Source organism: Phoenix dactylifera, chromosome 9 (assembly GCF_009389715.1).
Source record: "Phoenix dactylifera cultivar Barhee BC4 chromosome 9, palm_55x_up_171113_PBpolish2nd_filt_p, whole genome shotgun sequence".
Taxonomy (NCBI): Eukaryota; Viridiplantae; Streptophyta; class Magnoliopsida; order Arecales; family Arecaceae; genus Phoenix; species Phoenix dactylifera.
Genome location: NC_052400.1, coordinates 15,002,956 through 15,026,428, shown reverse-complemented (window position 1 = coordinate 15,026,428; position 23,473 = coordinate 15,002,956). Strand labels below are relative to the sequence as shown.

General features: G+C 36.7%; 1 protein-coding gene across 2 annotated transcripts; it reads right to left on the bottom strand.

The window, feature by feature from the left end:
* Positions 1–1,930: 1,930 nt before the first annotated feature.
* Positions 1,931–19,379, bottom strand: LOC103701127 (protein VAC14 homolog). 2 transcript variants are annotated; one of them, XR_603137.3, is made up of 20 exons: positions 18,899–19,379; positions 18,666–18,779; positions 18,433–18,498; positions 16,289–16,378; positions 16,072–16,191; positions 15,941–15,969; positions 15,696–15,838; positions 15,521–15,615; positions 15,188–15,274; positions 14,798–14,905; positions 14,624–14,715; positions 14,319–14,400; positions 9,338–9,403; positions 7,849–7,964; positions 7,549–7,669; positions 7,294–7,455; positions 7,083–7,211; positions 4,557–4,625; positions 2,523–2,736; positions 1,931–2,383 (listed from the first exon to the last, which is right to left on the bottom strand). XR_603137.3 is itself a non-coding variant. In XM_008783105.3 (20 exons), the coding sequence occupies exons 1-20, from the start codon at positions 18,986–18,988 to the stop codon at positions 2,279–2,281; spliced, it is 2,160 nt and encodes a 719-aa protein (XP_008781327.1). In that variant the 5' UTR covers positions 18,989–19,379; the 3' UTR covers positions 1,931–2,278. The 2 variants fall into 2 exon arrangements, 1 of the variants encoding a protein (XP_008781327.1); XM_008783105.3 differs by having other exon boundaries at positions 2,523–2,798.
* Between the last annotated feature and the right edge of the window lie 4,094 nt (positions 19,380–23,473).

Below are 23,473 nucleotides of genomic sequence, written 5' to 3'. Positions count from 1 at the left end.
CTGGAACCTTTCATCAGAGCTTGATATCCAAGACATGTTGGCAATTTTCCTCTGAAAGTGATGTCGGCATTTTACTTGTTTTTCTTTATATATTGCAGATACAAAAATGTTGCGTGTTATTAATGGTCTCAATTTTCACTTAACTTTGTAGCATGTTTATGGAAATGTATGCGGATCAAGTAAGATGGAATGTTGGATGGGTGTCCTCTGCCACTGAGTTTTTGCCAATACCGGCCCACTATCTAACTTCCAGCCAAATTTGTTGGTGCTAATTTCTTCAACCTTGGTGTAGGTGTCACAATCATCCCTAGCTTGAGCAATTCCGATAAGTTGGCCGAGCATGGTATCCATCATATCAGGCTGATTTTGGTTAGAGGAAAGGTATGCAAGGAGGCCATGAGGGCCACTAGTGTAGTGGTGGTAGCGTGACAGGATGGAGAACATATGCACTGAATCTTATCCTCCCCCCTCTCTCTTTCTCTGTATAGCAGGGGGCTTAGTTGAGCACATGTGGATTCACTTTTAGTCATCATCCTTATCATCTTTCTCCTCCTAAGAAAAGAGTTCACATGCGGTTTGGACAACAGAGTGCCATACGACACTCGGTAGCTGCTGCATTATACAATCATGGAGATGGAAGGCTATCATGCAGAAAAGCCTTACATTATGTACAATACACGGCATGTCGCTGTTAATTGCAATCCATCTCCTGATGGCAGCCATGGAGCAATGTACAAAACTCTGCCATGCAAAACATGCACCGTAGAGGATCCTATACATCAAAAATATCTTACACGAGACTTAGGATTTGTCCAGATTAATGTTTGGTGTTCTTTGATGTGAACTAATCTTCTGCAGAGCAGCAATTGCCACCTCCATGTCACTCCTGTTTTAGACTAGCAGAATTCCCTTCCCTCTCTCGAGCCATTAATCATTTACAAAAAAAGCCAGCCATTTGAAAAATGGCAGCATTTCTGTAGATACTAATTATTTATATCTACCTGGAGCATCATATGCCTACTATTTCTCTCGCAGCTGCATGGCTACCTTTTTCAGCATCTATTGCGGCATCAGCTTCTAGCACGGATTTCTGTTTCTCACCTTCATCCATCCTGATATTTGATTGAGCAACAAAAAATTATAAAAATTCTACAATCATTGATTTAGTAATTTCTGCTGGAAAATAAATATCATGGCTTGTCTGTTCTAATCACTTTCTTTCATGGTTGCTTATTTGAACAAAAGGCCTCCTAAAACCTACTATTAAGTTTTTTTTCAGAGAATGATGACCATGATTTCAAATCAGGCTTCAAAGGATTGCTTTGACATTTCAATCTCCAGGCAAATATGCTCCAACATCATACAGTTGTCAATCATGCTCGCATCTTGCGTGCTATAATTTTCTACATGTTATAGCTTAAAACTAAGATCGCACATCAAAAGCTCTCTTAGTACAACCATGAGATGCCAATCGCTCAACGGCAAGCAGACGAAACGCTAAACGACGAATTGTCTAGCAAAAAATTTTTAACGGATACATTAGCATAAACTGAAATGTCCATGACATGTTAAAATCATTGCTAAGAAATTTCCTAATTCGACCTTCGATCTGTGGGAAGTCGACATCGTAATAGAATCTCAACCAAAACTACGGCACGAGAGACGTCCCTCAGCTAAATTAGTAGTCATTTATTGAGGAATCAAAGATAGGCAAAATGATTATCTGATTCAAGTGATAAAAGTATAGTCTGCCAAAACTGGATGACTCTATAATCCACCTCCGTGCTTCTAAACTAGACGACCATTATTAACTAAGAAACCAATAGCATGCGAACATGGGTGGAAAAATAAATACGTGATATGCTGTAGTAATAATATGCAGCATCCACTTACCAATAATAATACGCAGTATCCCAATACTAACAAACGCTGACTACAATGTACATTTCCTGCCTGCTTTATTAAGATTACTGAATCAGCTGAACAGTATAAACAACTGAATCTCCTCACCCAAATCCTCGACTCATGTGGTCTTCAATAAAAAAATTACAAAACCACATGAGCCAACTTGCCTGACAAATAAAAGAAAGGGAACTCACGGAGTACAGCTCATGCCGTGCTTCTCAAACCCTGCTGTCCCAACACAACAAAATCTAGCAGACTGACCAATATGATATACAACTTTACATTAACCGATCTCATTCCTTGCACAGTATTCTTGAGATGCTGAGATCAGTGCCATATGGCCAGACATGGTGCCAAAAATTAACCAGCACCATCAACGTTGCAGCTGTCCTGAAACGTTCCAGGATGATCTAGGGGGGGGCCGACTTACGTCAGGAAGGGGTGACGGACGGCGTGATTCTTTCAATTTTTGCATTTCCTGCACATCAGCCACACTAGTAAACTGCTGAGCAGAAATTTAGCTCCCTAATGTTCGAAGCAGCAAATAAATATGTAAGTCATGAAGTTTTGTTTAATCCAATAAGGGTTCAAAAATATCCTAAACAAGCAAATCCAACCTGCGACCATGTTGAGGATGTCGAATTGCGGGATTGCAGCTGTAATTTGGCATGCATCCGATGTAGGTGTTGCATGTGCTCAAATTGCTGCAACCTAGATGGGAAGTTGAGTGCATTATAAATGTTGGCTGCATCTTGATTCCTATTGCTGTCCTCTGTTATTTGTAAAATCTGGGAGTATGGATTTCCTGATGATGTACGCTTGAGCTCATTGCTGAAATTGGAAGAAGTTACAGTTTTTAATCGAGTCCGTAATATCTTGAAGGCTGCACTTTGCTGCAAACATAAGGAGTATACATAAAGCTAAAACTATCAAGTAGGTAAATGTAACTAGTCATCTGAGAAAGAGCATAATATATTCATATCATGAGTCTATGATGAACCTCATTCGGCATAATAAATTGAAGGCATGCTAAATGTCTAATAACATTGACCCAGCATGCAAAAAATAACTCGGCAATTGAATTTATAAGCCGGGTTTATTCCATGAACTCAAAATTGAATACTATATAGCTATCAGCCTGTACTTGACATATTTAGGTTTTCCACATCTTAATTTGCAATACTTTAGTCAGCATCCTCTCAAAAAACTAGCATTTCTCATAAACTATTAACAAACTGTTATCCAATAATCTTTGACGAATCATGCTCAGAATTATAACCTATGGTTTAACTGAGTTTTAGTACAAGCAATAAGGTACGCTTCACACACACTTGCCATATTTGTGCAAAAGTTGCCATGGTCAAGGATCTCAATTCCGCCGACAGACAATTTTCATGGTAAAACGGTGCTCAATAACAGAAATGCCAATTTGACAAGAAAAGGCTTGCATCAGAATGACGATGAAGCATAGTCAATAACCAATGATCTTTGTTAGTTACTCCACTAATTTTTGGAAAATTCTTGGTATAATATTACTGGTGACAACATGTCATGCACACTGAAATGATAAAAGTTCCATCTAAAGTTGATAGACAGAGATACCACAAGGGATCTATTTTGCAATCATCAATATATCCTACAAACTAGCAGAAAGACGAAGACATATCTGTGAGAAATTGAGATGGGTCAATGAAATAGAGAGATGCTTCTGCTGTAAGCTTATATTCTATTAAATGAAATAAGGTTCAGAATGCTGGGTAATAAAAATGACCTGAGCAAACAGAATGAACTTGGCAAAGATGACAAATCCATATGGATGCATGGCTAAAACTAAGAAGAATAAGCATATTGGAGAGGAAACGAGGAAGTTACACCAGTTCAGGATCACATGATGCAGAACTAATTATGGTATGGATATGTGCAACAAAGACCTATAACAGGCTCCAAAAAGAAGATGTATTCAAGCTTATGTCGAGGATCAAGAGAAACAAGGGGAAAACTGGAAGACCTAACTTAATGTGGATGAAAGCAACAAGGAAGAATTTGGAAAAGCTTTCAGGAACGTCAAAGGTGGCCCTAACTAAGAATATCAGGAGAATAAGGCCACAAAACAAGCCCTTGGTAATCAGGACAAGTTTTGATAGTTGTTCTTACGATTGTACACTAAAGAATATCAAACAAAGCATCAGCCAGTCTATTGACCATAGGCATGAACAACTGTTCGTACATGTCATGCAGTATATCATGTCTAACTTGCTTAGAAAGGTAAGTGAAAATGACAAAAGGAAAGGAAGACAGCAACATCAAAAAACTGCAATGCCCATCAAAGCAAAATAGTTTGCACTACCTCTTGTGAAACGGAAGAAACCAGAAAGAAATCAAGATGTTGTTTAGTTGTCATTGGTACGGGCAGAAAAAAATACTTCAAGAAGTCTAAATAGATCAAAATATTTCTTGTGACCTCATGTTAGAAAGACGTGGAAAATATTTCTTTCTGTTAATGAAGTAGCATATGACATCGTAGAAGACAAAAACTGCTCATACGATTGGATACTACAAAGATGTGACGGAGGAAAAGAAAAAGTGAGAAAGGAAATTGATATTATTAAACAAAATTAACAATTTAATGGATAAATAACTAGCAGACATACCTGGGGAAGCAACATTAAAAGACCATATAAAGACTTTAATAGCCATGTATGTTTCCCAAGTTCAAGAAGCTGCAATTTTTATTAAAAAAAACAGTTAATTTATCGAAGACAAAATTTCAAAGCAAACCAATAATCATGATCTATAGATTTGTTGAATTGACATGAAAAATATAAGCAACTTTAAAAATCAACATATGATTCATTGTGACAAAAAGTTATAGGACAGAAATGCCTCTGTAGATTTCCTACCCAAGGCAACTTTCACCAGACAATTCATCTTGATTTCTATTAATCATTACCCTTAACAAACTTTAAAGATCTTCTAAGATAAATGAAAGACATGCGGTCCAATTTCTGAATGAGTGATGCAAACAAAAAAATAAATATTTTTTTCTTAAGAAACAGCATTTAGTAAGTGATGTAAAAGTATGGGGATGAATGTGGCATATTTGTTTAGGAAAATTCTCTTTTAGACATTAGATTTACTAATTTTGCCACTTTCCTTTTCAGGCACAAATCAAATTCCATCCATTTATAAGAAACTAGTTATGTCTTATATATACTCCCCGTAAAATGAAGGAAATATATTTAAGGAGCAAGGTGCCAGTACACATGATGTGGGCGGCTGTCCAAAACTCCTAAAAATTGGGGTGTAAAAGAACAATTTAAAAATTGAGGTACGGGCCCATATGGTTATCAGATGGTACGGTACATACCGCATTATGGGGCAATGTGGGGCCAGCATGAGGCCCATTTTTTTTGATACAAGACAAAAAAATGTAAAAAAGAAAAATGAGGCCAGTTCAAGTGAGCACAAAAATCTAAAAAAGGAAAAATGTATATTGTGCAGTATACGCAGTACACAATCTAGGGTTGTACCGAGGGCATCCTATGCAGTGCTTGGCTAGTATGGAGCCAGTAAAGGAGATACTTAAACTCTTGGTATAAGATATAAAAGTGGTACTATGACAGATAATGGAAGAAAAAAAAATGGGTTAATCACAATTGTAGGAAAAATGGAACATTATTTGCAGCTAAACTTGATATAATTCCTATAATCCCTATATTCGCACTCTTTGGCACTCAGCATCCAATGACTTTCAAAATATAATATTTTCTGGTTTGGTTAAGTCCTAGCTTTCTGCTTTGGTTTAAGGTTTGATATTTTCAGGTTTGGTCAAAGACCAAACCTTCAGGTATCATAACATCCATTTCAGCTTCATTAGATACAATTTGGGGAAACCCAGTAAGGCACATCTTCAAGATGTGGAAGTACCAAACAGGTTCTTCTAGAAGATATCATGGCCTAAAAGTGCTGTGACAAGACCAAGTCCTACCCCCCCCCCCCCCAAAAAGAAAAAAAAAGTCAAATGTTTAACTTAAGGTTAGGATTTGTCCAATTATATCAATAATTTATCTTGTTTTAGGTCCATCAGGCCTCAAGTAACAAGGCACGTATGTATATGCATACAGAGGAAAAGGGTATATCCACCCTCAACCCTAAACCCTTGACCCTTATACAGGGCTGTTATGGAAGTAAGTAGTATTCAGCCAATGACAGCAGCCCTAATGTAACAGATCTAATTGTTTTCTTTCATGAGTAAGATCGTCCAAGCACAGAGCCCCTACATCAAAATGGTATTAGTGCCAAGAGATCTAGCACCACGTAGACACATTTTGAATCTCCTGAAAAGACAATGAGAGAAAGCAGTTGCAAATTCCCTTACATAGATGGGAAGATGGAAGGTACAGACAAAAGTTTCATATAATCACGAAAGATCTTTAAGGGTAAAAACTTATGCCAAACACCTGATGAGGAGGCAAAAACTAAGAATGTGATGGCAATTTATTTGCTGCTAACTTAACAAATGATGACTAGTTGCTACAGATAAATATAACAGTTAGGGACTGGTCATTTAAGATTTTATCACGAAAAATGAACTTGAAGGATCCAATAACCGGATCTCAGGTACAAGATTTGTAACAGAATCTATCACAAGATCTATACATTTATTTAAGATCCATGATAGTGGTCACCAGGATATTAAATGATATGTTTGATCATGGAACAGAGATCACAGAACTGACCTAATCAAATTGTGGATCGAGTGCCTCATGACCGAAGACTAAGAGACATGGTTTACAAAAAAGATCCACCTTTATCACTTCTTTCAAACATGGTGGTTAGTTAATGCAGCTTGAAGCTACAGTTCATGATTATCTTAGGACAGGATCCATTTAGCAAAATTAAATGACATCAGACAAGAATACAAAGTAGCACTCTTGGCCATTTCAGAACCAATTTTCAGGAAACACATTTGAAAAATCTTAAGGGCTCATGAAGGCTGACACACCCAGTCCAGATTCAAATTTGTCAACATCTCAAAAAGGATAGTTTGCTGAGGTTGAAGAATTCCTTCTATGAAAACAAGGACTTTTTCAACCCAAAAAAAAGAAGAAGAAAAAAAAAGACTTGACTCATCAAGAGAGAAAAATTATGCAATAAATCCATTACATAGTACATACCTGCAATCGTAGGTAAGCAAAAATTGGAGTCTCCAGCAAGCGGATCAACTTGTCCAGCTGCACCAAGAACTTCACATTTATGTCTTCTTCTCCCAGTGACTGAATTACAGAACTGGCATGATGGTATGCCTTTGGTGGAAGAAAGTAAAAAGTCAGAAGATTTTGAGGGTTCAAGCAAGACACAGAACAATCCATGGCAGTATATGCTCACCTGGGCTAGCAGACACAAACTTATTGTTGCCATTGGTGAATGGCACCAAGAAGCATATAGAGAAACAAATAAATCTTTGCCAGAAGAATTCACCAATGATTGCTTTAGTAGAGCTCGTAGCTCAGCCAACTCAGATGACGTGAGTAAAATCAAATTCAAGGCCTAAAACATTAAAAACAATTAAATTACCAAGGTTAATTTTCTGTTTTGCTTTGAAGAAGAAGACAACTACTGATCTCAGCAAATAAGGAAAACCTGAACCATAGTAGACGCAAAATCCAAGTCATCTGCACCCTCTAGAATTGTAGAAAACTCCCGGAAAACCCGTTCTGCATCCAAAAGAACACAAAGTCGACGTACTATCAAAGCACCACGCCTGAAACCGTAACAAACAAAAACCTGTGATTGATATGTGTTCCAAGTGATGCATTTCCATTTTCTTTTTCTTTTAGTAGAGGTAATAGTTTTGATTCCTTTTCTTAAGGAATTGAATTAAAAGAAATTCCATCACAGTAACACATAGAAGACAATACAGGAAAAGTAAAAAATACATACTTTTCAAGAAGCAAACGATCATTGCAGAAGTTATGGACTAGATAAACAACAAGATGACGGAAGTGTTGATCGTCTTTTGCTATGCAGGCATGCACTTCTAGGACTAACAAAACCACCTGCAAAAAACCATATGCAGGAAACTCTTGAATGATTTGAAGTCAAGCAGCAGCAATCACATGAAAAATTTCAACATGTAACAAAGATTTGGGATCATATTGTCAAAAGCTGAGCAGTCAACCAAGGATTTAATTGCCATTAGCAGGTCTGTTCCCAGCATGGTGCATGCCTTGCCATGCCAAAACAAAAAATTTATTAAAAAAAAGGAAGAAGGGCTATGTTGATTGGTGCCATGCCATAATGAACCAACCAAACTGCCATGGGCCGATAAGTTGTGGCACAGGGTGATACTGTGCAATTGGGTACTGCAGCACACATGCAACATCATCTATCACGGACCGGCACGTTAAATCTTGCAGTCTATCATATTATTATGAAGCCAATGCACAAGATGACTTTCACACAATATCAACCAGGGTCCAGGGAACAGACACCAACCAAGCATACGTATACACAAATAAAACAGTGTAGTATTTGTTTAAAATAAAGGAAAACTGAAAGAGCACGAACAGATTAAGAAGATATGAATACCAAAAAGGAACTAAAGGCCTCACATCTTGGACACATAGCAATACAGCTCAGGGCAAAAATAGGAAAGGCATTAGGCATCTTCCACAACTGTCAATGCAGTTGTAACTTCTACACAATACAAATGAAAATAATGAACCGGTACTAGTCAATTATTTAAATTCAAAACCCAATAAAGAAACAAAAGTAAATGCATTTTGCAATTCATAGATCAATACCTAGAAAAGATGAGAAATAAATTCCTTACAATCACTACATTGGGTGTCAAGGCACTGTATTGCTGTCACCTAGTAATTAATTATAGGTAACAAATGGTTGAATGATTCAGCACAGAATGGCACAATTAAAAAGCTCACAGTTGAAAAACAAAAACAGCCCCAGCAACAAAGCAGAGGGGCACCAAGAAAATTTCACTGTTATAAATTTCTTCACAACAGAAAAACTAGAGAAGGTAAAAAAGGAGAGAGAATAAAATTCCAGACAATTCATTTGATTACACTAAGAGTCACCAAAATTCCATATCATATTTACCAATTTTGTTACCATATTCAATAAGCAGTAGAACTCAGCAAAAGTTTAGCATTGAAAGATACAGGAAAATAATATCCAAAAATAATAAAATGGAAGTGTAATGCCAGCTTCATTTGGGTTTGAAAACATTACGAATATATAAGTTATATGCAAAGTTAAACATGACACTGCAAAGAATATACAAGTAGTTTTGGCTCCTTATTCATATAAATGGTTACATGAATGCTGCATTATCTTGTTTCTGATATATAAACAGCGCTCAGAAGGAAGGAATGTTAATGAAATTGACAAAGGGTATATTCAAAAAACTTACCTCATCAGAAGGATCTGAAAGTGCATTTAGAAGCGAACCAAAGATCTCATTCAAATATGAAATAACCTGTTTCAGATGAAGTCATGAAATCGCATAGATGAGCAAAGCTCAAATAACAGAAAAGATCCATAGGCAGTATACTAAGTGGACAGGATCAGAAACGTCACAAAAAAGCCATTTCACAATCAAATTTACTAATACGACCACACGAATATGCAAATTCACCAGCATAACCACCAACATATACACATGAATATGAATGCAGGCACCTGAAATGCATAAAATTTTGAAAGGGCAACATAACAGCATTGCACTTTATATGGGATGAGTAGACAAGCATTTGCAGGAACATAAATTCATGCATTTGTGCATGCATGGCATAGAAATAGACATCAACGCATGCCTCCATGATAGCAATATAAACAATGTAACTCTATACATGGCATGCATTAATGATCTCACAGTCGCTAGTGTATAATAAACTAAACATTTGCCTAAACAAGAGCTATAAAGGACCCGATTGACATGACCCCAAAATCAAAGCAAGCCCAGAAATGACCAGATTCAGACCTGACTTCAGTAAATCAGATCAGTATCAAAATGTTAGGTCCACTTTAGTCCAAACCAAATTCAAAAATATTTGAGCAGAAAAAAGTGATTAAGAAAGAAAAGGCAGAAAAATAAGAAGAGGCACAAGTGCAACGGACCAAACTAATTCTGAAAAATCCAAAATATCTAGAACCTGAACCACCCAGTCCAACTGAAAATATGGAACTAAAAAAATCATTCAGTGACAGAAGCCAAAATCAGACTGTTTACCACACACATAGTGCCCAAATTATTGTCGAACCCTACCAAAGCAACCATTAAGCAGAATTTAAAAAGATAACACTCCACTGTCAAACTAATATATACAATTGTGTACATACATATAAAGTGCAATAGTAAGTATTCCCAGGTTAAGGCCTAACAGTCTAACTGATACAATTGTTGGAGCAATATGAAGTATTCCTTTGAGTCTCAACCGCATAAATCAATTACAAGACCCAAAAGATCCCATCACTACTTTAGTAATCCTGTTTTATTTCATATAAACATGCACATGTATGTTGAAATATATACTACCCAACACATTTGCAGCCCTAAGTTTAAATCACAAAATGAGCACATGCACACACTAATAGAAACTTGAGGAATTCAAAAAAGGAATTGTCCAATATTACTAAATGCAAATAGCTTAAATATAAACAATCATGTCACAAGTATCTTATTTCCATTGATAAAAAAAAGTGAGATAAATTAAATCATACGAAGCAACCAGTCATTGGATTCAAGTTCTTTAAGCAGCATACTCACACCATGGCCATCAAACCATTAATCTCACACATCAATCTAGAAGAAGGAATCCCATGTATTTACATGAAAAAGGCTTAGTCATTATGAGTGTCAGACTTAGACGGTAACTTGTAATAGGACATAACAGTCAGGAATGAGTTGGACACAACAATATGAACCAGATCATCTTTTTCATCATTAACGACAGGGAATAGTTTGAACATCTGATATTGTTTTTTGGCCTCATATCATCCATCTCAAATACATGTACCCCAAAAACCAAATTCTACATACAAGATATACATATTCAACAACATGAAACATGCAAGTCAATAGCATAAAGCATAACAAAGTTTTATAATCTATTGGGGTCAACTTGGTAATTCCTTTTAAGATGTATACCATTGAAAGCCAACATTTGGCCAAAGCAAGTCTCATGCAAATATTTGCAAACTCTTTCAAATTTCTGCTTCTTTCACATACATATCCAAAATCCACCCCTAAGTGGAGCCAAATCCAATCTTCTTACACATGATCACACAAGTCAAACAACCACATTCAAAAGACTCTCTCCAACCAACTTGAAGTACTTCGTACTTAACTTTCAATACCATCAATAACTAAATCTTCCATCAATGCAAGCTTTCTCAAAATCCAGCTTTTGGCAATCATTCCCCACATCTTTATCCACCCTTTTGTAAAAACCTATGCTCCTGTTTGGCCAGAATCAAACTTGACCATGTCACAATCACTTTGAATCACTTCAACAGTTCAACCTCAACCAATCGACTCCTTGCATTTTTCTAGTGTGCTCATTATAATTTCGTTAACGTGCGTCAACTTCAACATTGCGCTCTTTGAAACAATCATCATATGCTTGGACAATCTTCAGACCTGTAAAATGTCAACCATATGGATATGTCTCTTGAACTTTAAGGCCATGTCAACAATTGACTCCTCGAGTTATCATATGAACTGTATGAGATAGAAAAAAATGATTACTTTAAGTTACCTTTTTTTGTCGCTAATCACACATATGGCCTTAATTTTTTAAACTACAGATTGACGGGGGACTATCCAATAAAAAATCTAGATGCACTTCTGTTAGGCACAAATATAAAAATTAACAAACTTTTGTGGAGTCTAAAATTAGAACTAAACTTTTGTGGAGTCTAGAATTAGAATTTTAGGAGGAATCCAGTATTTTATTTCTATGCAAACTCTTATTAGAGTTTTGAGTTGTCTATATAAACCATTACTATGTTAATTGAGAAGACAGTTTGCATTATTGAGATTTGTGAATGCATAATATTGAGTTGCCCTCTCCCCCTGCCTTCTTCTCCTCCTCTTCTCGTTCCTCCTCTTCTTCTTCCTCCTTCTATCCTGCGTCAATTTGGTACCATAGGTTGTTCTATCCTGCATCATAAATGTATTCTATCTAATTTGCACTAATTCCAATTTGTTTAAAATTTTAAATTTTAAACTTTGTGCTCAGTTAAATCCAAAGATTCATCACTATTCTCATAACGTACATTAATTGGATATTACATACCCCTTTAATAACACTAGCTAGCTCATCTATAATAAGTTTAAAAAGCTAAAAGGTTACAATCTCCTTTTTTTTTCCAGCTCTCACTACAATTAAAAACTTACATGTCTTACTGCGACTACTTTTTGAGCACATAATTGCTCCCAAGGATCGCCGAACATTACTGGTAGGCGTACCGGTCAGCTACTGGACCGATTCAGTACCGGTCCGAAGGTCAAAAAGGTCACAGCGCGCGCGGCCCGCTGTGGCAGATCGAACCTGACTCAGTGTCAGTTTGCACCGAGTCCTGGCCGAAGGAACCAGTCCGGTTTCGTTCGATTCGCTATTGTACCAGCCGATTCCGGCTCCGTAGAGGCCGGAACCGTTTTCTATGCCCAAACCAAACCGATCAGAGACCGGACCAGTTCAGTACAGGCTGGACCGGCCGATATAGACCGGTTCAGTATTTCTTGGTTGCTCCCTTATCGAAATTGTTAAGGGTCGCATAGTAACCACATTGCTAACTTTAATTCACGATGCCTAACAAATTAGCATTTGCAATACTCTGATATAATCATGCCTCAAGTCAATGAAAGGAAGAATGTACCATCAATTATGAGAAAAACTGAACACATTATTTTTTGTTTCATGGAATTATAACTAATACAATTTATGCAAGGTCAGAAATTCACTGTTAATAAATTAGAAAACAAAATTATTTAGGATTGGTTTGGTTTATTCACAAAATTAGAAATTAAGAGAGCACTTCCATTGTACAATTAGTAGATATAACTCATTCTTCAGTCGTTTGGAACATTGTAAACTATCATCCAGGTAATGTACTCTAACTCTAGTGTGTAAACAAAATTTTACCAAACAATTTATATGGAAGGTAAAATATTGGATAGAAGGGCATGTTAGCATTGGCAAGCAAGCAAGAAGGCTCTACTGCATGGTATTTGAGATATCGATATATTTAGTGTCAATTCAGACTCAAGTTTTAGATAATGCAAATGACAGTCAATCGGAATCATTTCCTTCTCTCGAATATGTAGAAACAAAAGAGTGTATGATAAGTTACAGAAATCTTTTAGTTTTCCCTGCACCAGGCGTGCTCATGTTAAATCCATTCTTGAAAACTAACTCTCCTAGCCAATATACACAGAAATAAAGCATGTCTTTCTTGCAACAAATTTCATTATATTAAATGAGAGAGAAAGGGAAAAGCAATCGAGCATGATATAAATCTTGCTGATTCTGTCAACAAAAAGGTAAGCAAAATGTACAAAATAAAGGGAAGGGAGAAAAGGAGGGGAGCAGGCTTTATCATGTCCTCGTAATGGAAGTGTTACCTTCTCGGACCAAACTAAGGAGTGGATTGAATGTTTCTAAAAAGTTCCCTTGCAAATTCTTTTGGCAAATTGTACATGGTACCAAATACCATACAAGTAAATCTCCATCTCCTTCCTAAATTAACGCCATTTAACGGTCCAAGATTCTACTTAATTTTGGACAGCTGGCCTTGCAATTCTTTTACAGTGCTACATATATCAAGTGGATCACCCTTTCAAATTGCACAATAGTTGAGTATATCAAGACTTGTCCTTTATACATTTGGTGGAAGCTATGTTATCCGGACCCTTCAGTTTACTCTAAAGCGCGCGCACCCAACATTTAGAAAATGGGCATTGGAATGACACTGTGTGTATGGATCCAAAGAAGAAATTTTTAAAGATTAGAAGGATTCAACATATAGATACACACACACTCACACATAAGTCAATATAACATAGGTTTGATTTACCTTCTTGACATAATTTCAGAATTTACAACCATAACATCTGCATTTAATCAGATGGTGCAAACATTTCCACATAAAAATATGAAAAAGGTAAAAACAAAAGTCACAGACTATGCCACGCAAAGAAAACGAGTATGCACCAAATTTCCAGTTTGTGAATACTAAAAATTCAAAAATTGTTCCTTCTCAGTTAAGCATACAATTTGGCGATCAATCACAATAAGTGGAAGAAATAACATAAGAAACCCAAAAAAAAACACACCACTTACATACAAGAATGTATATCGTCCATATAAATTCTTTAAATAACTAACTACCTCAGCTCGATGCCGGGCCAAAAGAGTTGCGATCCAGTGCAATGCTTCAATTCGGGTAGCCTCCCATTCATTAGTTAATTCCCTGATAGGAAAATCATGACACTATCACAAAATCATAAATGGCTAATTCATTTTAAAATGACTGTTGCCCCCCATAAAAACATATAATAGCACAAAACAAGAAACACTTCCTGTACTTCCTCCTGTTGCTCATTTAGAGTCACAAGAGGTATATTAATACATGAATTATAGAGGCATAAGTAACCTTTAAACCTAGCTGTTTCCCAGGTGACAAAAAAATGCACCTCCTTGCAATAGAGAGGATGGCCCCTATATCAAATCCGTCCGCCGGATCAGCTTGAATGGCACGAAGCTCTTCATTGGTTTCACGAGCAACCTGAGAACAAAAAGATTAACAACAAAATACTGAAACCAATAACTGTTGACTGCAACTGCAACAAACAAAGAAGTAATCATACCACTCTGATCTTCTCCTCTTTATCGGATATGCATGGTAATATAGCTCCTAGTATATCTGCATAGTAAGGAACAAGCTGGTCTCCACCAAGTTTTACAAATTCATTTATCTGCATCATTAAATAGGCAAAGTGTAAATTATCTATCCTAATACCAAATAATGGTAATGATAGGCAAAGTGCAAATTATCATCCTAATACCAAATAATAGGTAAGAATAGGCAAAGCATAAATTATATATCCTAATACCAAATAATAGGTAACGAGATAAAAGGGTAAAGGTTGAATGAAATTTTACATCATAAAAGTTGAGAAAATATTGCCATCAGTCAAGAAACTACAATTCAAAAAACAAAGTATGACTGCTACAGCTCTAAGAGAACTTATTCTTACCCATGTGATAGCTGTCAACCGAGTAAATTCATCAGGAGAACCAGCCCTTTGTACCAATATTTCAGCCATACGACCATAATCTACATTCTTCATAGCATGGACATGTCAAATTAGAATCTTATACTTTTAGAAATTGATTACTAAATAATGCTGCTCCTGATAATTTCTGTTGTGATAATAAAACATCTACAGAAAGCTCAAAGAAACATAGGATACAAGTTGATATCTAATTGCAGCTACAGAGGAAAATGATTGATGATAAGAATATTATAATCTATTTTCAAGAAAAATTCCTTGCAAACCACCTTATTATCTAGAGAACAGAAGCCTTACTGGAGAATTTTTTATTTCTTGCAGAAATTCGGAAAGTGCGGAATCGGCTTGTTGACGTATTTCATGACTGGAATCACTTAACATGTTGAACAAACCTGCAAAGGATGAATCATTTGTGTAAGATGTTTAGAAAGTGGAAGCGCAAATAGTTTGAAGGGATACTTCAGAAAATTACCATCAAGAAAATCTGGAAGGAAACCAAGCATATCAATATCTGGAACACTATCCAAAACGGTGATCCATCCCACCAAAAATTGGCGTACATAAGGGTTGAGTACATTCATGCGTTCTCTCAGAAGTGGTATAAACTCTTCTATGCTTTAAAATACACAAAGAAGATGGTATTTTAATGTAAACATATTCAGACAAAAATAGGCATTCATCAATCAAAACTTAAACAAATAGGGCTAGATAGTGCACCTGAATTGATCACTCTCGGTTACAATATCCTGGTCAATATATTCAATTACATTACAACTATAACAAAAAAAAAAAAGCTTGACATATTTTTTCTTATAGGAAAAAAAAGAAAAATCAAATTCATATCTTACCTTTACGAGCCGGTCTAGAAGATGAGTAGCACTCTGCACATTAGCATCTGAGTCTGCCGAGAGCTTACAAAGTGCATCAAATATCTTATTGAAAAATATGATGAAATCTCCTCTTACAACCTGAAGAGAGAAAGAGACCAGATAGTATGAAGTGTACACTATTCTTCTAACAATATTTATAGACATAAGCCGTCACAGTTACTAGGCTCGTACTTACCTTTGCTATGTTGTACAATGCTTCGCAAGCATAATACCGAACTCTACTGTCTTGGTCAAGAAAGGAATTAAGTACAGGCGGTACAATTTGCTGACAATTGAGTACAAGAAAAAGATGTATTACAAAATCTTTCACATAGAAAATCAAACATCATACACAAAAAGCTGAATTAGATGAAGTAAAAGGACACGATGAATCAGAAAAGGGAGAACCTATTGTCTTTATATCAAAACAAATATGCACACAACTTAGAAAATTACTCCTATTTTTCCTACTTATTTGAGCCAATGTAACGCTTTTTGAGATGTAAGTTTGATGGGTCAGAAAAGAACATCAAGTAATTATTGAAAAGATATATCTTTGCCCATATTAGGGTTTCTAGGCAAGCATGATTAGTTCTTTTATATAGCGAGCCGATTCTTAGCAACCTACTACTTGGCCTACCCCTAATGTTCTTATGTTAATTCTTTTTGTCATTTTTAATTAACTGGAGTATTATTGCCTATATCTTCCTCTTCATTTGTATCCAAGTATTCTAAGTAAAATATGACATATTAATTATACAGTTCACGCTTAGGTGGCATTCAATTGGAACATAAGATCCGGAATTGGGGCCTTATGCTAGCCAAACACCATTTTCAAAATGGGCATATACTTGCAATAGGCTATGCCCAATCAAACCATCTTATTTGCATTTTGGGGCATAGGCTATTTCACATCCAACTTGGAATAGGCTTAAGCCCATTTTTTGTGCTCTTCTCACCCTTCTAAATTGTGTCTCTGAAATTAATCTTATAGCATCTATTATATTACATAAGTATTATCACATAGCAGCCAATATATTATACATAGTACTACTATCACAAAATATTACTATTTTATTATATTATAATATTCACTATAAAATATATCTTGATAAGCTATAAATAATTACTAATAATATTATTATAATATAACAATACTACTACAATAATATTATATCTATTATAGCAAATACTTAATACTTATTACATTAATATAAATTAATATAATAATACTATTAGTATTATCTTATATTATATGATAATATTGTGTCGTAGTATTCTATTTTATTAATATAAGAAAATTAACATTCTATTAAATTTTTGTATTTCAATAATACTATAGAATATGAATATTGTAAACATTAAGATAATATGATATTTCATGTTTAATGTTTTTAATATTAGTATTATAGTATAATATCATGATACAAAATTCAATATACAATAGGATCGTTGTATACCTATTAATATAGTAAAATAATATATGATTATAAAATAATAACATAATATTATTATTTTACATTAATATAGGATTTAAAATATTAATATTACAATATAAAAAATATCACTATATAATATATTTTATTTATATCATGTCCTTTATAATATAATATATTTATTGTAATGTTATAATATATGCTATTATTCTTTAAAATTGATATTTTATTTAAAATATTAATATTGTTGTATAACATATACTATGCATTTTTGCAATTTCAAAAAACAAGATTGACAATTTATACTATAATATATACTATAATTCCAATTTTTAGCTCTCCCAAAAAATTTTAACAGCCAAACAGAACCTGGCATAGATCCCTAGCATAGCTACCACGCAGCATGTTTTTCCTTATTCCCATTTTCCTTATGCTCCTACCAAACGCCACCTTAAAGTCAACACTTCAACTCTTTGTTTTGATTATTCTTGCCTATGTCAGTTTAGATGGAGCTATGCAGGTGTTTAGGACCTCTTCAAAAATTGCAGCATGCAACTTTTATATGGATTTGGATCATAGATTTACCATTTGAGTATGAAAAAGACATTGTTAAGTTGTTAACGACCAATGAAATATCTAAAAAAATAAAAGTTAAAGCTTTATTTAATCGTCATCTTGTTTTTTTTCTTGTGGCATGCCAATGCATGCCACTAATCCGCATGTACAGCAGAATACATTTCACACATCAGCTCCTCGCGGCATTAACATGAAGCATTAAAGATCTTGCCTACAATCAACATCTAGCATAGGTCATTTTAGCATGATCCAGATATCCCAGAGTATCAAAAAAAGAGGTGACATCATATGTGCTGCAAGTTTCATTTACTTTTTTCACATTACCAACCTCAAGATGCTGGGCAGCTTCAGTTGCCAAACCAACAGTAGCTGCGGCAAGCCCTATTAAGCCACCCTGCCAAAAATTACACAGCATCACCATTAGATTATAAGATAAGACAGCAGGAACCAACATTATTGGAAATTTTCAAACTTAGAATAAAATAAACTTGGAATAAATTTAAAAAAACTAATTTCAATAAAATCGAAGTTCGGATTCCAACAATTCCACTATCGACAGACCTTCCTATGATTCGTCTGCGAGGAATACGTGAATTCATTGGTTAACAGATTGATCACAGCTGCTATCTTGTCATGCTCTCCCGCTAGCGCCAGTTGCTTCACGATACCTTCGATCTGTTTTCGTTTTATTTGTTCCCAAATTCATGCCAAAGAAACAATCAACAACTTTTGAGACCGAAAGGGATGAAAATTGAGAGATGGAAGGAAGATCCCGATGGAGGGGGGGCGAATACCTCAAGGGCCGCATTCTTCCGCTTCTCGTAGAGCTTATCGGCAAGGTTCCTGAGAACGAACGCCGGGATTATGGACAGAGCGTCGGCCATGTTGCCGGGAACGGCCCGTCCGGAGATCCCTGGGCTATCTGTCGAGAATCGGAACCGGGAGGCGCCTCCCGACTTCCTCCTTCTCGAATCGGGACATCGCCCGCGCAGATCCCGTCAGATCGAGCGCCGGAAATCGCGGAAGCGCCTCCGCCAAGGACAGCGGGAGATCGTGGGGACAGATCGACGAGGAGAGCCCCGAACCGCGGAGGGAACTCAGAAACCCTAACCCTAGCCCTGGGCCAAAGTTCTTGGTGGGGCGGGGTGGGGGAAGAGATGATCGAGAGAGAGAGCTCGAAGAGTTTTTCCCAAGGCTTCTTCTATTTTCGCAAATTTTCTTTCCTTCTACCAGTCGCGCCGCTCGCCTTCGTTTACCGTCACGAGTGTGAGTCACGGCCACGTCGTTTAATCAACGGGGCTTTAAAAGCCACTAAACCTTTTTCGACTAGCAAAATCCTTCTTCCATGGAGAAACGAGTTATTTTGGAACGGGAATCGAGTACTGCGGGAAACGGATTTGAGAAACGAGATTTGGCTTGCGGGGTTCGGTGGCACGGATGGTGCCGTAGATCGGTGACGGTTTGGTGGCAGATGAATGTAGCTCGAAGAGGGATAATCTACCTTCGAATCCTACCTTTCGGAAAAAGATGATTTCGAGGTTCTTGTTTTCATTTGGACCGAGATACCCCGCGGAAAATATAAATTCTGCTCCTATTGTAGGGTAAATTTGGAAATTCCGATGTAGAGTAAGATTGCGGTTTTGTCTGTGCACGTGAAACTCACGCTTGATTACAGGCGGGACTTGAGTGAAATGTTCGGAGGAAGCTTCCTAGAAACTTCCTCCGGGATTAAATAAATAAAACATCGCATCATCATATGGAGCTCAAGCAAATAAAGGTTAGACTTTGCTCCTTGTTAGCAGATGTTGATGTTCAAATTCTACCCAACCATAATTTGGTGATTTGAAGGCAGGGAGGAAGTAGATCAATCTGCTCCATCCATATAGTGAAAAATAGAGCATCAAGTTGTCATAGAGAGTTGCGGATCTGCATACAAAGTGAAGAAAATAACCCATCAAGTTGGCTCCGACCGAATCGCCTTCAATGCTTAAATCGGCCAAGATTTTAGAGCAACAGCGAGAATAGCAAAAAAAAACATCAAAGTAGAATAATCTTTCTAGATTGTTAGGCCTTAAATGCCTAACGTGGAATGCTCGACCTAAAGTACATCGTCAAGAGTTTAGCCTCGACTTTTGGGAGCTCAGCCTCAACTTTTAGAATTTCAGCCATCATGAGCTTGGTTGTAGGAGGCACGGTCTGGAAGTGCTTAGCTTGGGAGCTCGGACTCAGAACTTGGCCTAAGTGTTCATTTTGGAAGCTTGGCCTAAAGTGCTTGGCATAGAAGCTTGGACTTTAGGAGCTTAATAGCTCGGCCTCAAACTTGATAGCTCAGCTAGAGACTTGGTGGCTTGACCTTAGACTCGATAGCTCAACCTGGTTCTAGTCAGCGGCTGCGCATCTCACGTGCACATCGCTCGTATCTCAGATGCACATAAAGGCAGCTTTAAGGACTCGCATTTTGGTCTTCAAAGACGCAAATCTCGTACTCACGGCGCTCAGATCTCAGGTGACATAGAAAAGTGGCTTCTAAGAATGCGCATCTCGGTCTCTAAGGATGTGCATCCCATTTGGAGAGAAGACAGCATCTCGAAACGATCATCGAAGAGGAGTCGAGTGCAAGGATAGCCATGAGAGCTTGAGAGATTCTCCATAGGAGCCTCTTACAACGAGAGCTTGAGAGTCTCTCCTTAATAGCCTCTTACAATCTTTGCTTGGGAGCCTGTGGCCGTTCCTCTGCCCCCTCGGGGACAATAACAATTAGATAATAAGTCGCATGATTTATAGAAAGAAAAATTTTCTTTTTTGGAAAAAGAAAGAGAATCCTCAAAGCCATCTAAGTCAGCATTTGACAAGACGAAACCGACTCAATATAAAGAAGTCGGCAAGCAATCGCTTCATCAACATAAGCATTCCAACCATTAAATGAGAAACGTAGATGGACCAACTCATGGCTTGACTCCATTCTCTATCAGGGCAAATGTTCCCAAATTTGTTTATCCAACCAAGTCGGTTGTTGAGAGGACCAATTTGCCTAACTTAATTAAAAAAGACAGCATGCAACCGAGCATCTTTATTATGCATCGGAAGGTTTAAGAGTACTCGCCGGCGGCATTTTTGGGCAATGTCTTAGATTGACCAAGCTTCTTTTATAACCACCATTCCTTTTTTCTTTTTCTTTTTTTTTTATTGGGTCAAAATGGTATTTCATTCATATACCTCTAACGTGAATACAACCAAATATATTAAAGAAAAGTAAGCAAAATAAGGCGTGTGGAACGCCATCTAAACTAGACCAAAAGACTTCTTCAGTATGCCAGACAACATAAGAGGCGACCCAATCTGCTGCACTGTTCGCCTCTCGATAAACATGGGCAACCTGACAGGAGATTAGCTCCCGCACCAAACTCCGGGTGTCCCGTATCAGATGGTGGCCATCACCATACATGTCCACACCTCGTATCCAGTCAATCACCGTAGAACAGTCACCCTCGAGAACGAGTCTCTCGGCCCTCAGTACTCGTCTCGCAAACCAAACACTCTCCCAAGCAGCCTGCAGCTCTGCTCCCACCGTCGCACCGCCGAAAGTGCTCCGTCCCCCAGCAGCAATAAAGGTGCCCTGGTGGTCCCTGATCACAAAACCCACGCCCCCAGAGGCGCCATCCTCCGCCATGCCACCATCGAAGTTCACTTTAAGATAACCAGGGGATGGGGATACCCAAAAGAAGTAAGATAACCACCATTCCTTCTCTCGTCCACGTCATCCTCTACTCCTCGTGTTCCTGGGTTTTGCGACATGGGGAGCCGATGGGTGTTCGGTTTCTTTCACAAATTCGATCTACTGCCCAATTCGTAGCCACCGATGCTCCAAGGATATCTGCCATGTCTCCATCCATCTCCTTCTTTGATAATCTCTACCACTCGATTTCTCTCCTAGTTTGGCTTTCTTGAATCATCAGAATGGTTGCATTTTGTGGTACGATCTCCATGTTGTTCAATTTTTGCTAAGAATTCTATTTGTCATTTGTTTCTTTTCTTTTTTTGGTGTCTAATTATGATAACATATAGGTTTTATGAGAATATTGAGTTATTTTTTTTGGTATTTAGTCATGGTAACATGTAATTTTATGATATATAGGCTATCTCAAGGATTATTGTGATTTCCGATGTTTCAATGCTCTGTATTTTAGAGTTTTGCAGCTTTGAGATGCATACATGGGATAACCGTCTGAACAAAATGATAGTGATGTGATGGAAGGATTTTAATCATTTGATAATTAGAAAAATGATGCATTTATGATAAATTTCTTTGAATTCATTTGAGTAGAACAAGCGGAGATTTTGTACAACTAAAGCTTGATCAATTGCATATTTGATTTGAATCAAAATGGTAGACAGCAAAGTGGGGCATTTATTAAATATATTGATTTTAATAAAGTACAATAGGAACAGCTTCTTTCAAACTGCCGGTCAAATAAAGCGATGATCAAGATCTTCGTTAACATTTTAATGTTGAATGACTCACTCTCCGTCAAGTTATCTAGATATCATGCTAAAAGAATAACTGGAACTTTTAAATACAAACTCTTCTACTATCGAGTTATTTACATATATAAGGTTTTACATTAAGTTAGACCAAATCTACTTCTAAATTTATAGTCTTATTAAATTCTTTTCTTTGCATACATGATGATTTATTCCTCCACAATGCATGGTTTTTCGCATTTTGATGTCTAATAATTTTTACTTTTTAGTTAGATTCAAGTGAGATTTAAATAAATAGTTAGATTCTAACACTCGAATTAATTGATATGATCAATTTATTTCTATTTGAGAATTAAGTTATACCACATCCAAATTTAATCTTATTTCAAAATTAATTTTATGATGCCAAAAGTCTAATCCTATGAAAACCATAAGCTTCTCTTTCAATCCTTTTTTTGAGTTAAAGTAAGACGATTGGATTTTTAAATTTATAAATTATTTGGATCTTCTGCAATATATGCATTGCAAAGAAGATAGGCGACCGATTGCCCATCTATCATATGGCTGATATGTCGCCCATCCAGCCAAATTTGATCAAGGATGAGTTAGAGTTGATCATTAGTTGATGCAGAGAATATTAAATTTTAAATAGTTCTAGCCCGAAGCTTAATTAAAAATAAATATAATTTACCTAGGTTCACCGTACGATGAGCTCTAGATTGGTGGTGTATCTTTAAAAAAAAAAAAAAAAAAATCTTCGCACGGATCCACCCTTGGTTTCTGAAATGGTTACTTTGAAATCCAGGAGTTCGGATTGCTCGATGATTCGTGCAAATTACGATCCAACGGTTATTGTCGCGAAAGAAGAAGAATCGTTCTTTCGCCCG

Coding starts and splice junctions, on each gene's coding strand:
- LOC103701127 (XM_008783105.3), bottom strand. CDS start 18,988: ATGGCCGACGCTCTGTCCATAATCCCGGCGTTCGTTCTCAGGAACCTT. Junction 18,499..18,665: donor CGCAGACGAATCATAGGAAG/GTCTGTCGATAG, acceptor AATTTTTGGCAG/GGTGGCTTAATAGGGCTTGC. Junction 14,716..14,797: donor AAGAGGAGAAGATCAGAGTG/GTATGATTACTT, acceptor TTTTGTTCTCAG/GTTGCTCGTGAAACCAATGA.